This window comes from Artibeus jamaicensis, unplaced genomic scaffold (assembly GCF_021234435.1).
Source record: "Artibeus jamaicensis isolate MK-2021 breed Jamaican fruit bat unplaced genomic scaffold, CSHL_Jam_final contig_525, whole genome shotgun sequence".
Lineage (NCBI taxonomy): Eukaryota > Metazoa > Chordata > Mammalia > Chiroptera > Phyllostomidae > Artibeus > Artibeus jamaicensis.
Window position 1 is genome coordinate 16331314 of NW_026521874.1, and position 15540 is coordinate 16346853.

At 39.0% G+C, this 15540-nt stretch overlaps 2 protein-coding genes across 19 annotated transcripts in view; one reads left to right on the forward strand and one right to left on the reverse strand.

Moving 5' to 3' along the window:
- MTMR3 (myotubularin related protein 3) overlaps window positions 1–15540 on the forward strand; it is a 131478-nt gene that overhangs the window by 105130 nt on the left and 10808 nt on the right. For 13 of the 14 annotated variants that reach the window (XM_053669646.1, XM_053669647.1, XM_053669645.1 and 10 more), the window contains 5 exons: window positions 3834–4039; window positions 4543–4674; window positions 6133–6244; window positions 11483–11678; window positions 13035–13220. In XM_053669646.1, the coding sequence (XP_053525621.1) occupies window positions 3834–4039; window positions 4543–4674; window positions 6133–6244; window positions 11483–11678; window positions 13035–13220 (832 nt within the window). The remainder of the gene's footprint in view (window positions 1–3833; window positions 4040–4542; window positions 4675–6132; window positions 6245–11482; window positions 11679–13034; window positions 13221–15540) is intronic. The other variant, XM_053669651.1, reaches the window with a different exon arrangement.
- The window catches only part of LOC119055172 (uncharacterized), a 116893-nt gene that overhangs the window by 52896 nt on the left and 48457 nt on the right, over window positions 1–15540 (reverse strand). For all 5 annotated transcript variants that reach the window (XR_008392401.1, XM_053669658.1, XM_037153337.2 and 2 more), the window contains exon 3: window positions 8143–8216. Coding sequence is in view for 4 of the 5 variants with exons in the window: in XM_053669658.1 (XP_053525633.1) it covers window positions 8143–8216 (74 nt within the window). In the remaining variant the exon portion in view is untranslated. The remainder of the gene's footprint in view (window positions 1–8142; window positions 8217–15540) is intronic.

A 15540-nucleotide genomic window follows, 5' to 3' on the forward strand; every position in this document is an offset into this window, starting at 1 on the left:
GCAGTTCTGTATTTCCTTTTTGCTAAAGTTGCTCTTCTAGTCACACACCAGTAATTATTGCAGCCAGAACACTAGCTGATGATAACATTGACACCGGGGAAAAAATTAATAGAAATGTGCCTAGTCTTGCTGTTTTAAGATTTTTGTGGCATTCTATGGGAAGTAATATGGTTATTGCATTTAACCTTAGGTACTGACCTTTGGATTGAGAAAGTCCTAGAAATTGGGAATATAGAGTTGAGTCACTTGTGATTGTCTTTGTGGTTGAATAACTTTGACAGTTGAAAGAGCTCTGTTTTGAGAGGACGCATTTAGAGAAGAAGTCTAGAAACAAGATCTTGGCTGGATAGCAGATCTTAGAGATCAAAGATGGGAATCTAACATGCATTTACTGAATTGTCTGTAGATTGCAGTAATGATTCCTGAGGTAGCTAGTAGCTAGAAGGGGATGATGGTGTGGGGACAAACACAGGTTTTGGTGTTTAAGTCTTTCCTCTAATATGTCTTGCTATGGCACCTCAAGTAAGTTCCTTAACTGCCCTCAGCCTGTTCTAATTACTAAAATGGGAATGATGTTCTTACTTGCACACATGCTGTGACATCCGAATGGATTTACAAACACTGGACTTCTCTAAGCAGTATCTGAAGTATGTGTATCTGATGGCACTTTTGTAATTCATTGGCTATGTCAGTTCTCACAGAATCATGGTAAAATTTTAAGAAGTCATTACTTCTTATTTTCAAACTGCTTTAGATGTCATCTCCTTGTAATGTTAACATTCTCCATTTCATTCTCCCAGTTTGCATACTTTTTGATCTCTTCCTAAGTTTTGGCCAAACCAGTGTGGCTTAGTTAGAACTGTTTCATGCCAGGAGGTGTTCTATTGAACAAACTGAAATTGTAGGAAGGGATTTACCTCTTTGTGTAGGTCCACTGAGGTAACTGGCTTGTCAGTTTACTCCGCTAAAGGCAAGTTCTCATGGCCACCCTGAATAGAGAGAGACGGAAGGTATTTGCTTCTGGCCTAGGGAGCTAATTAGGTTTTCAATCTCAATTTCATCACTGTTGTTTTCCGACATTCCTAAAAAAAGTAGGCCACCAAATTTACCTATCACCGAAGGGGTAAGGATGACACAAGAATTAGAGAGCAGTGAAAACAGAAAAGTTTCAGGAGCCTTATCAGGGATTGGCCCAGTTCAAATGGAGAGAGCAGCCACCTGCTCTCTGTGGCTGATAGCTGTGTTCAGTCAGCAACCTTGGCCTTTGTGTGGTTTGCTGATTTTGAACATAGTGGGGCAAGACTCTCATTTTCAAAGTAAGGGGCTTTAAGTGAATTCTCCCGGTTGGTAGAGAAGCCTAAAAGGGCAGATTGAAGAAAAACTTATTAGAACAAACATGGGAAGCCTTTTCTCCCTTCTAAAATTGATTCTAGTGGGCATGAGTCATGGGGTTTCCCCCCTGTCTGGAGACCATACAGTATATATAAATGAAAATTTTTTATTTGCAATTTCTCAGAGAAAATCTGCTCTCAAAAGATTATAAATGAAAGTTCTTGGTGTAGGCCACATAAAATTGGACAGGCTTCCAGGAACTGGCCTGTGTTTCAGAACAGGTGTTTTGTATCTCTGAGCTCCAGACCAGGTTGTTAGATTGAGGTAGTTGAAGAATGTTTTGGGATAACTCTCCCACTCTTTGCTTGGCCAGCCTGGATGTCAGGGTGCTTCTGAGTCCAACATGCATTTACTGAATTTAATTGTCTGTAGACTGCAGTTATGATTCCTGAGGTTGCTAGCAGCAGTTACTTGACATTACCACACTGAACCAGCACCTGATGAGTGCTTTCTCCCACTGTGGCGAGAGTGCTTAATTGGATTTATCATTGAAGACAGAGATTGCTCTAACACAGCAAGATGGTGTGAAGGGTGCCCCTCTGTAGTGCAATTCACAGCTCCCGCTTCATGCATTGAATGATTATTACAAACTTCTAGTCATTTAGGAAGCTCGCCTAACACACAACTTAGGGATACTTTAAACATTTCAGTGTTTAATTTTTATACTTTTATGGTTATGTTTGTTAAAATGATAGAAATGCTCTTTAGTGATTTTTAGCTTTAGTGTTTTAGTTCTCTTTCTAAAGCATTTTAGAAGACTGCAGAAAACCTGCCTACTGCAGTAGTTTAGTTGCAATTTAGCTGTTGTAATGCCACAGCCCTTAAAACCAGAAACCCAGGATGAAGACTGCCATCTTCTGTTCCTCCTGGCCACTGCAGGGAAGCATTGCAGAGAAAGATGTTAAGGAAAGGCCCTGCCAAGCCTCTTCTTAGAGATTTGGCATCAGTCAGCTCGTTGGTTATCTAGCACCTATTGCCATATACTAGGAGGCATTTTAAGAATCAGTGAAGTTTTATTTTTAGTTTGGTTCCATTCAGCAGGTGAGCCAGTAGAGCATGTTAGCAGTATACAAGTACTTGTTTCCCAGTACGGGAAGATTTAAAAGCTACAAGCAAACTGGTGGTTCCAGTAAAATTTGATTACTGCCAAATTTAATTTATTGCTTGTGAGCCTTAGGACTAAAAACAAATGGATTCATTAGTGTTTTTGTTTGAATCCATAGGTGTTCTTCATATGTGTTATATGTGTGTATGCACATATGTGTTTAGAAACAGTTTTAATGGGAGGTAATGCATTGGTGGTTTCCTCTGGGGTATAGAATTGAAGGGCATTAAAATTTTTTTGCTTACTAGCTTTTTCTGCTAATTTATTTTTACAGTGAACTGATTACTTTTATATTTTTTAAAGCGGCTTTGTTGAGATTCCCCTTAGCCCTGAGTTACCACTAATCTACTTTATGTCTCTAGATTTGCCTATTCTGCACATTTCCTATAGATGGAATTATATATAATGTGACCCTTTGTGACTGGCTTCCTTCACTTACCATAATATACTCATGGTTCATCCATGTCGTGGCATGTATTAGGACTTCATTCCTTTCATTTGCCAGATAGTATTACTTCATAACTTTTTAATTGCTAAAATTCCCTAACTGAAATTTCTAATTAGGAAAAACTGAGTTTTAATAGAATCTTAAAGTAGACCATGAATGTTATTTCCAGTCTTATTTCTTGAAAAAGGATGTATGAGAGTATGGTTTACTGAGGTTTATGCTGTTCCTTTCCCTCTAAGAACTTAAGGACGGGTAACTGGCTCATTGATTTGCCTATAGTAAGAGCAGTTTGTGACTCGGGAAATCTCAGGAGATTTTGTCAGCCAATTCACTGTGGGTCAGATAAGTGTTTCAGTCCCAAAGGTGGGATTTTGTTTTGAAAATAATCCCCAAGCCAGCCAGTTGCTGTGGTGGGCCCTCAGAAGTCTATGAGGAAATAAAATTTTTTGTTTTGGCATCTGCGAGGCTATTCAGGTGTAGTATAAAAAGGAAAGAGTAATGCTTCATTATTGGTTAGCAGAATTAGTGTAGTATTTGTAGAGTATTTTTAACTTCATTTTCCAAAAATAAATGTAAAGATACAGATATTTGCTTTATGAATATTGATTTGTGTTCTAACAGTACACACTCAATCATTTTGTTGGTAACACTATAGAAATCTCTAAAATAGTATGATAATTGAGAAAGGTCCAGGTAGGTTTTGCTATTTATTCTTGTTGCTGTGTAAGACTTCTGCCCTGAGAGCACTCAAAGCTAACCCATCACTTACCTGTAGTCAGGTTATTCATTAAGGTGTTTAAAATTTTTGATTGACTTTTGGTATGAGCTTAGAACATCTGAATGTGGTCTTTGGGACAGTACAATTATTGTGTCTTGTTCCCTGCACAGGCACCAGAGCAATGGAGCTGTCATTGCACGCTGTGGACAGCCGGAGGTCAGCTGGTGGGGCTGGCGAAATGCTGATGATGAGCACCTGGTGCAGTCAGTAGCCAAAGCTTGTGCCTCTGACTCCCAATCAAGTGGCAGCAAGCTGTCAACTAGAAATAGTTCTCGAGATTTTCCCAATGCAGGAGACCTTTCTGATGTGGAATTTGGTAAGGTGCTTCCTACACCCATGGCAGTAGTTTTTATAGCATATGAGAACCTTTTGTTGAAATGGCCTTTTCCTTATAAGACAGAATTTGTATCATAAAAAAGAGAGCAAAGCTTTAATTGATGGGGTTGCTTGGGGAGTCATGGGTCTTGTCCATGAACCAGAATATCCCTTTTTTAAAACTTGGTTTAAGAGTATTAGAGTGTTTTTGGTCTTTCTTGCCATAGTGACAAGAATGTAGTATATATGTAATAGGGGACCTCCAGTGTCTCCAGACCATGGGGAAACACCAGGCTTCATGAAAGGACTGTCAATGTAGAAACAAGGTATAGGAGATTGTAGGCAAAACAGAAAATAGATAAGTTTATGTATGAAGAGTTCTAGTTTGGTGGATTTTACTTTTTCTTTTTTTGGTACTGTAATGTGTGTCCCTGGTTCTTATTTTGTACAATTCTGGGAGAGACAGGTCACTTAGTATTTCCTCCTCACTCCTGACGTTCCTAGATTCTTCTCTGTCACATGCTTCAGGAGCAGAGAGTTTAGCCATCCAACCTCAGAAGCTTTTGATCTTGGATGCACGTTCCTATGCTGCAGCTGTTGCGAACCGAGCCAAAGGAGGAGGCTGTGAATGCCCAGGTGAGATGTACAGTTCTTTGTCCCCCAGCATTTGTTCCTTGTGAATTCCTATGTCTAAATTTGTATCTCTGTGCCCAACTGAATCTTAGTTTTTAATATGAAATGAATGGCAAGCTATATTCCTCAGCTGTCTTGAGAGAGACAGAGCTCTTTGAATTCTTTTTAATCCTCACCTGAGGACATGCTTATTGATTTTAGAGGTGGGGGGAGGGAGGTAGAGAACTACTGATGTGAGAGAGAAACATTCAATGGTTGCCTGTTGTTCACATCCCGACTGGGGACTGGACCCACAACCTAGGCATGTAATTGAACCTGTGACCCTTTGGTTTACGGGACAATGCTCCAGCCAGTTGAGCCACACTGGCCAGGGCCTCTTTGATTTCTTAACACTATACTCTTTTCAGGGGTGAAGCAGAGGAGGAGGTGCAGTGAAACCAAATAATTCTCCTTCCCTTTGCCAACCTTTAGGTGATAAGGAAAGTCAATCCTCTCCCATAATAAGGTCTGTTCATATTTGGAAGCTGCTTCAGTGGTTCAATTTCTCAGCCTTCTAAGAGCTTTTTATTGCCTTTGACAAGTGGGTATGCTCATCACTGGTCTCAGAGAAAACTCCTCATGTGGCTTCTACTTAGAAAACCTGGCATGGAAACCAGTAAATACAAAACTCTAGCAGGGTACCCTCTCCTCACTTGTGACATTCCTACTGTTTGAATGCAGGTTTCTCCAAAGAAGGACCCCTTCAATGCCAGTTGTGTGCCGATGGAGCAGATACAGGCACTGAGCTCCTCATTCACATGTGATCTAAGCTAGAAATTAAAAGCAGTGGTACCAAGGTGAAATTTGAATGTATGAAATGCATTGTTCTTCCTAGTTCTTTTCAAAGAGATCCCAGAGCTATAAGTTAGCTAAGGTCCTGGAGAACATTATGCTCAGTGAAATAAACCAGTCAGAGAAAGACAAATATCATATGATCTCTCTCATATGTGGAATCTAATGAACAAACTGAACTAACAAGGAAAATGAGGACAGACTCGTAGATGGAAAGCAGGATGACAGCTAGTGGGAGGTAGGTTAGGGGGTGAATGAATGCTGCGAGGAAGGGTGTGGTGTATAAGGGGACTAAAAGGTAATGGAAAACATACAATAAGAATTAAATAAAATTTAAAAAATGATAACGTCCAAGAAGTAAACCTGAGATGAGACAGAAGTATATAGATTTTTTTAAAGTATCAGCTTCTATTTTATGTCTTCACAAATCTAACCTTCCTTTTTGCTAAAACAGCTCAAATTTCAGCACTGTTTTCTTCCCATAAGGACTGGCCTAATACAGACATCAAAACTGCAGTTTCATTAGCAGTTGTAATAGGTTTGTTAATAGGCATTTTGCTGCCTTTAAATTTGGCCATGTGGGCTTTAAATTTAATGTATTTGTGTTTCGCTTGTTGTTTTTCTCTCCAGAGTATTACCCAAACTGTGAAGTTGTGTTTATGGGGATGGCAAATATTCATTCAATTCGGAGGAGTTTTCAGTCTCTGAGGTTGCTGTGCACACAGATGCCAGATCCAGGAAAGTAAGACCTTGGCCTTGCTTTAATTTTGCATTGCTTTTTTAAAAAAATGAGTTTAGAGGTTTTTTTTTTTTAATTTCATGGTAAACTTGGTTTTATTGTCAGTGTCTGGATATCCTTTCTGTGTTAGGACCATGGCAGCATAAATGAGCTGGGATTAAAATCTAGCCCTTTGAAAGGTTTAAAAATGTGCAGCACATAACAAACCTCAGCCTTCAGATGGAAGCATTACTTTCTTGTTTTTCCTGGAACTTCTTCCTTCTCTTTTACTTTATTTTTGGCCTAAAGTAATTGAATTCTTTCATTTCTGACATCCAATAGTGAGACTTGCCTGCTGTGAACTGAGATATTTTACTGTGAAAAGTCAAAATTTACTTACCATGATCTAAAAAGGGCTAAACTAAAAACTTGCCATTAGGTCAGTTCCTTTTACATATGCTTCTGATTTCTAAACTATCCTCTCATTTATTAAAAAAGTTTATTGCTGGCAATGTTATTCCTGATTTTTATTGCTTATTAAAAATTAATGGCTGGCATTTGCAGTGAGGAGGGTGAAATAACACCGTCTCTTCCCAAGGGAACTGTTTGAATACAGAATAAATTAGGAGGAATGCTCTGTAAAACAAATACGGACAGGTAAATATTTAAAAGCCCCTGCTTACTATTTTAAGAAGCCCGAAATGGTGTCAGAGAATAGAAATTTTGCTGGTATTTGTGCTGGAGCCCAAATACAAACAGCTGGAGCTGTTTCCCCAGGTTCTATTCAGTAGATCTGAAGATCACATCAGGCTTTGCAGCATTCTTTACTTGATTTATTAAATCAAATGGCAGCCGGAACCATTTGTGCTAACTCCTGGCAGCAAATGATTAAATTCATCACAGTTCAGTTAGCCCAGAGGGTAAAGTACTTTTCCTTGAGGAAAAGCCTGACTGAAGAAATTATTTGCTGTTCTGCTTTGGGGATTAGCAACTTGCCTCTACCAAACATTTACAGAACTATATAGTAGCAAGCTCTTCCCTAAAGGTGGGGCATAGAAAGGAGGACTCAGGAGATTTGCCACTAATTGACTGTATGACTTTGGCGAAGAGGTTTAATCTATGAGTATCTGTTTTCCTATCTATAAAACGAAAGGGATAGAATCAACACTACCTGACCTCTAATATCTTCCAGATATTAAAATTATAAAGCTATTTTTTAACTCAGTCAAAATTAGTTGTCACCTGGTCCAAATGAATGGGGAATTTTATTAAAGAAGTAGGTAATGTTTTGTCTTTTTTTTTTAGTTTTATTTTTCAATTTCAGTTTACATTCAGTATTATTTTGTATTATTTTCAGGCATATAACATAGTAGTTAGAATACTTCATAGTGTTCCCCCCAACATTTCCAGTACCCACCTGGCACCACACATAGTTATTACATTATTATTGACTGTATTGACTATATGCTGTACTTTATATCCCCATGACTATTTTGTAACCACCAATTTTTACTTCTTAATCCCTTCACCTTTTTTACCCAGCCTCCCAAGTCCCCCTCCTGCTTTGTCTATCTTTGGCAGCACGTCGTAACGCAGTACTAAAGCCTCCCTTGAGGAAAAAAGAAGCTATGGCAGTGATGGCACCAGCTGGAAACATGCCTCCCAACACTTGTTTGTTGATGTGGAGGACTAGGGTGCAGTGTATTTTGACTCTGGTTTTAGAGTAGGGTAGGGGAGTGTGGAGTTTCTCAGCTCGTCCTTGGTTGGCAGATTTTAGAGTACAGCTTCCCTGTTAGGCGTGGGCAACACCACCTGGTATGTGTGAATAATTCAGTCAGGTCAGGAGAACCTTACACCGGTTTTTGTTTACTGTTTCTCCAGGGGCCAGGAGATAATTTAGTATTTGTTCTCATAAACCTTACCTTTTAGTTTCTTTCAGGACACTGCGAGGAATGAGAATAAATTGATCCACTTGCAGAAAATATTTCTTGGTTATCTATTAGGAGATAGAAAGTCTTGAGGTTGATTTATTTTATTTTATTTTTACCCACAGTTTAAATACTAGGAATCTTCACTCTGTGCTAGGCACTGTACTCTAGGGGTAGGGGTTCAGCTGTGCCTGAGATACAGTTTGCCACCTGAAGATTTAGAATTCGGATCGGTAGAACAGGCCATTCCATGGAAAACAGTGCTCTGCATTACATTCCTTTTGCCTGTTTGCCTGGAAAAATCCTTCTCCTTGGACTTCATCAAAAATTGACACCCATTCTCCAAGATTTAATAGTCTTTTAAACTAGTCTTGGAAACAGCCTTTAAAGGGCTAGACTGTTTTTAAACAAATCTGGTTGCATTTTGGAGAAATCAGGAGAGCTTTTGTGGGGGAGCAGATGAGAATGGAATTTATGACAGGGCATAAGAAACAAACTATCAACACAGTTGAAAGACAAGTGTGATTAGCTTGTGATTGTTCTCAAGGGGCAATTCTTGGGATCTGATATTTCTATTTCCTAAAGGCCTTTTGAAAAATGGGTCTTCTAGATCCCTGCTGAATCCAGTCTCTGTTAAGTTCAGTAATACTGTGTAGCCGTTGGTGTACTAATTTGCATGAGTTGAAACTATTAGTTTGGGCCTATCCAGTTTTAGTCAAATAGACATTCAGGACCTAAGCATTGGTAGGTGTTAGGGTGTGGTAGCAGGCAATACTATTTATACCGTTCTTGAATGTGGCATCCAGCTAACTAGATTTGTATTCATGAGTGTTCTGTACGTTTTTGTTTTGAGAACTTGTTGGGTAGAGTTGCTGACCATTAAATACAAATATCTTCTGTTTTACATCTCAGAAGTGGCTGCATTTTCTTTAAGAGAAGATTCCAGAAAGAATGACTTTTTATTTTTAACTAGATATATATCTACCATGGACTGAAAAACATGAAATGTTAGTTCTCTGGGGAAATTAGCCAAATGATTTTTAGAACAAAGAGTGATCCTATTAAAGACTGTCCTGTTTGTAAGGCCCTCCTCTATTGTATAGTAAGGCTTGGGCCTCATCCTTGTATGTGATTTTTAAAAATACATTTCATTGATTATGCTATTACAGTTGTCCTAATTTTCCCCTTTTGTCCCCTCTGCCCAGTACCCCCCATTCCCTCCAGCAATCCCCCCTGCCTTAGTTCAAGTCCTTGGGTCATGCATATAAGTTCTTTGGCTACTCCATTTCCTATACTGTTCTTAACATCCCCTGCCTATGCTATACCTACCAATTTGGACTTGTAATCCCTTCATATTTTCCCCTATTCTTCCACTCCCCCTTTCCAACTGGCAACCATCCAAGTGATCTCCATGTCTGTGATTTTGTTTCTGTTCTGCTTATGTGCTCAAGTTTGTTTTTTAGATTGTTGTTGATATTGTGAATTTCTTGCCATTTTAATATTGTTGGTCTTTTGATCTTTTTTTTAAATAAGTCCCTTTAACATTTCATAAAATTATGGTTTGGTGATGGTGAACTGCTTTAGCTTTACTTTGACTTTGAAGCACTTTATCTGCCCTTCAATTCTAAATGATAGCTTTACTGGATAAAGTAATCTAGGTTGTAGGTCCTTACTTTTCATAACTTTGAATACTTCTTGCTAGTTCCTTCTAGTCTGCAAAGTTTCTTTTGAGAAATCAGCTGGCAATCTTATGGGAACTCCTTTGTAGGTAACTCTCTGATTTTTCTCTTGCTGCTTTTAAGATTCTCTTTATCTTTAACCTTTGGCATTTTAATTATGATTAGTCTTGGTGTGGTCTTCTTTGTGTTCATCTTGTTTGGGATTCTCTATGCTTCTTGGACTTGTATGTCTTTTTCATTCACCAAATTAGGGACATTTTCCTTCATTATTTTTTCAAATAAGCTTTCAATTTCTTGTTCTTTTTTTTTCTCCTTCCAGGACCCCTATAATGAGAATGCTGGTACATTTGAAGTTGTCCCAGAGGTTTCTTACCTTGTCCTTGTTTTTTTGTTGTTGTTCTTTTTTTCTTCTTGCTGTTGATTGCATCTTTTTCTTTCTTGTGTTCGAAGTCATTGATTTGATTCTCAGCTTCATCCACGTCATTGTTGTACATTTTTCTTTATTTCACTTAGTGTAACCTTTATTTCTGCCTGAGTCTTTTTTATGCTACTGAAATACCCAATGAGATCCTTGAGCATTCTAACAACTAGTGTTTTGAATTCTGCATCTGATAGATTGCTTATCTCCATTTCATTTAGCTCTTTTTCTAGAGTTTTTTTGTCTGTTCTTTTATTTGGGCCATGTTTCTTTGTCTCCTTATTTTGGCAGCCTCCCTGTGTTTGTTTCTGTGTTTTAGGTAGTGCTGCTTTGATTCCCTTAGTAGTGTGGCCTAACGTAGAAAAGTGCACCTGTAGGTTAGATGGTGTGGAGCCCTAGGTAATCACCTGGGTGGGGCATACTGTTTGGACCAGGTTGATGGAGTCTCTGCTGTGGTGTTGCTACTCTTTGGCTCTGTGTGGGGGAGGACTCAGAAAAGGGACAATGGCTGCTGCCTGGCCTCTGGAGTTTTGTCCAGGAGAAAGCTGTTCCCTGGCATTTGCCCTGATGCCAGAAACTTTAGTTTCTCCCCATATGCCACTGGTGCCCTTCAAGCTGCTGCCCCAGTGCTGGAGCCCAGAGGGAGGGAGTCTGTGTAAGTCCTAAGTCCATTGCAGACTGTTTAAGAGGAGATGCCTGAGAATCTTGCAGTTTCTTCTACTGCCCCAACCCCCACTGGTTTTTATAGCCAGAAGTTATGGGGACTTACCTTCCTGGCACTGGAACCCTGGGCTGGGGGGCTTGGTATGGGGCCGGGATCCCTTCCTCCTGAGATATCGCTCCTAGTTTTTATCTACCTCACATGGGTGTAGGAACACCCATTCCTCATCTTCTCCCCTCCTACATCAGAATAAGTGTGACTTCTTTAATTCCTTGGTTGTTGGACTTCCACACAGCTCAATTTTCTGATGATTTAAAGCAATAGTTGTTTTATAGTTCAATTGTCATTTTTGCTGCGGTTGTGTGAGGAGGCAAGCCATGTTCATCGGTGACTGCATCTTGACCAGAAATCTCTGCATTTTATAAAGATGGAGCTTTTCTGTTTGTTTTGGCAGTGTTTTATTTGAAGGGAAAACACTTTAGGAATTGCTTTTTAATTTGACAGGTATTTGGCATGATGCAGTAAAGTAAATCAGAAGAGTCAGCATTTCCTTATCACCTTCTGTTTTTATTTTAGTTGGCTCTCAGCTCTTGAAAGCACAAAATGGCTTCATCACCTGTCTGTGCTTTTGAAGTCGGCGCTCCTGGTAGTGCATGCTGTGGATCGTGATCAGCGGCCGGTGCTAGTGCACTGCTCAGATGGCTGGGATCGCACCCCTCAGATTGTGGCATTGGCTAAGCTCTTGCTGGACCCTTACTACCGAACCATAGAGGTGGGTGCAATCCAGGGAGTAGGATTTGGTAATTCAGGGTGAGTAGGGGAAAAGTTGGAGGGGTTTATGATTAGTTTTGGTCATCTGGTTAGGTCTAATGAAAGCAAAATTTTCTTGTTTTTAAATCATTGGTCCTTTATTTTGTGCTAAATTTGGCAATGCCTACCACACAGTTTTTGCCTTGTAAATTGGGCAGATTGTGGATAACAAAGTATTGAGAATACAGACATATTTTCCTGTGTAGTCTGCCTACTTGGAAATGTTTGGGCTAGCCCAGGAAAATGGGACTTCTGTAGAAGGATCTTGGTATACTTATTATGGTTGTAGATATTGCCACAGACCATTCTGGTTATACTCGAAATAACCACCTGTTGGGTTAAAGAAGTAAGAAAATCCATAAATGTATGCTAAAAATATTGACTTGGCTCAAAAGTCTATTTAGTTTTTTCTGTAAAATAACTTTTCACCAATAACTTTATTGATTTGAATATTTTGAGTATGTCGGCTGTCTCCTATGCGGTATAATGTTGATTGATCTCAGTTAATGTCTCAATTTGATCACTATTGATTTCTACCCAACCATGGAGCATCATCCAGTGAGAAATCTCCAGCATGAAACTTCACAAAAACACTTTAAACACATTTATCAGTCACGGCATCTTCTCCATACACTGCAGATTTTTTTTTTTTTTTTTTTTGCATTTCAGTTGCACTTTTATGTTTCCTGAAATAATAAAGCATGATATGTTGAAAATGTTGTGTATTTTCATCCATCTTCAATATTAAAATGGCTATACAAAATTCACCAATTTTGATGTTTATTTTTTAATGCACACTGATATGACAACTTTGCATACAGTCAAACAAAGTTGTTCTGAAAGAAGTTAAAGACAGCTGAGCACTACTAGAGCCATCTTAGCGAAAACACCAAACAAGCTTTTTGGCCAAACCAGTATGTGTCAGTTAGGGGTTAGGAAAGGTTTTCCATACATGACTTGGTAAGAATAACATAAAAGACATATTTTAAAAAAAAGAAACTTAGAAAAAAGTGACTTTCGTATATAGTAAGTGAAAAGGCCAAAAATGTATACTACATTAACTCAAGAAGGGCTTAGGTAAATGCTTAGTACCCCTTTGATGATTATGGAATGGAGTTTTGAGAATGGGAAAATTGGCTTAAACATGTGTGTCATCAGGAATGGAGCCTTTGGCCTTGAGGTTGGATCTGGGCTTTCTTCTGGTGGGCTTAGTGGGAGGCTGTTAAAAGGATTCACTGCTAGTGACACCAGGCTCAGGACTATCACAATCTGGATGATAGACAAGCACAAATGGTTTCTCTTGGGTGCTTTCTTACAGGGTTTCCAGGTCCTGGTGGAGATGGAGTGGCTGGATTTTGGCCACAAGTTTGCTGACCGGTGTGGTCATGGGGAGAACTCAGATGATCTGAATGAACGTTGCCCAGTGTTTCTGCAGTGGCTTGACTGTGTTCATCAGCTTCAGAGGCAATTTCCTTGCTCTTTTGAGTTCAATGAAGCATTCCTTGTAAGTTTGGGCATATGACTCTTCATTTAGGAACCTTCTAAATTCATGGGGTATCAATGCAAATATTAGTGGGCCAGTATTCCCTTGAAACTGTATCCTTTTTAGAATTTAATGTAAGGGCCATTCTTTCTCCAATTTTTAAAATTAAAGAACATTTATAAGCAAATATTTATTCCTTGAATCCAAGTGTACTAGATTCCTATAAAGTCTTTGAGTTGGTTTAAACTAAGCTTTTAAAATGGATGATAGAAGCCCTAAATAGCAGCCAGAAATAGATACAATATCCTCTGCTCCCTCCAATTCGACTACCACACCCCTTGTATCTGTTCCACACTCTGTCCCTTCCCTTTTGACAAAGAACATGCTATCTTTGCCTTCCTCCAACCTCTCCTTTTCTTCACTTGTTCACCAGCTTCTCCCTCTCTGCCTTTTGCATTGGCATAGTTCCCTCTCTACCAGGTAATTGCCATCAGCATACAAACATGGTATAGTGACTCTCATTTCATTATACTTTTCTCAGTCCTACAACCACCTTCCCCTCCCCCCCAGCTATTATCTATTTCTTCACAGCAGAGCTCTTCAATCTTCTATATTTACTACCTCAGATTTTCTCCATTTTTTGTTAAACCCATTCCAATCAGATGTTCACTCCACCAGTTTATCAGAGCTGCTCCTGTTAAGGTAACCAGTGATCTTCATGTTGCTAATCTAGTGATTAGCTCTAAGTCTTAATCTTTTTAAAAACATTTAGTTCCTATTTATTTAAAAGTTCCATCAATCTGTGTACATTCATCTCTTTTTTTTAAATTGAGGAACACTTAACATATAATTAATTTCAGGTACGTGACATAATGATTTAATAGTTCTATATATATTATGAAATGATCACCACTGTAATACTAGTTGACATCCATCACTATAGTTAGTTAATTTTGTTTTCTTGTAACAGGACCTTTTCAGATCTACTCCCTTAGCAACTTTCAGATATGCAATACAGTATTATTAACTATAGTCACCATGTTTTACATTACACCTCCATAATTTATTTGATAATTGTACATTTATATATTTGACTGTCCTTATCTTTGATCCATCAATATTTGGCACAATCACTTTTTTAAAAATTACTTTATTGTTGTTCAATTAGAGTTTTCTGCATTTTGCCCCCCACTCCCCCAGCCCAGCCATCCCCACCTCCCTTCTTTGCTTCCAACCCTCCCTTGGTTTTGTCCATGTGTTCCTAAAAACCCTTCCCTGTAATCACTTTAAAAAATGTTTTTTAAAAGATCTTACTTATTTTTAGAGAGAGGGAAAAGGAGGGAGAAAGAAAGGGAGAGAAACATCATTGTGTGCTTGCCTCTCACATGCCCCAACTGGGGACTTAGCCCACAACCCAGGCATATTCCCTGACCAGGAATCAAACCGACCATCCCCCTTGGTTTGCAGGCTGGCACCAGCCAGGGCTAATCACTTCTTTTTTGAAACACTTAAAACAATGGACTTCCAGCATGCACTCTGTCAGTTCTGCTCTACTTTACCACCTGGTCCTTTCTGTCTCCTTTGTTGGTTGCTCCTTATAAGCCCAGATCTGAATTTTGGAATGCCCCAGGGCTCAGCCTCCAGGCTACTTGATTCTCTATCTATATTTCCTCTCTAGGGATTTCACTCACTACAGTGGCTTTAATTGCTATCACATTTAATTGGTATAAATGTGATTTTCACATTCATACATTATCAGCTCAGACCTCTCCACTTGACTCCAGACTCACATATCCAACTGCGACTAATATCTCCACATAGATGTCTTAGTGGTATTTCAGACTTAACATTTTCAAAACTTAGTTTTTGATTTCCATACCTCACCACCCCAAAACCTGATCTTTCACAAGTCTTCATCTGATGAAATGGCAGTTCAGTTCTTCCATTATTTAGGCCAAAAAATTATAATCCTCCACTCTCCTTTTTTTTTTTTTTTTCATATTCCACATTCAGTGTGTCAGCAGATTCTGCAGCTCTGCTTTCAAAATATATCTAAAATCTGATTACTTATTGTTGCCTGTGCTATTTCCACATTGATCTAAGCCACCATCATCACCTCCTTGCCCCAGTTTGAGAAAGTCCACCCAGCAGCCAAAGGGATCCTTCTAAAGTATAATAAAGACCATGTTATTCTTCTGCTGAAAAACTTCCAACAACCTTTCATTTCACACAGAGTAAAAGTCAAAGTCCTTAACGGTGGCCTGCAGGGCTCTTAAAGGTTACCTGTCTAGCTTCATTTTCTGCTATTCTCCTCCTTGTCCAGTATCGTTTAGTCACAGTG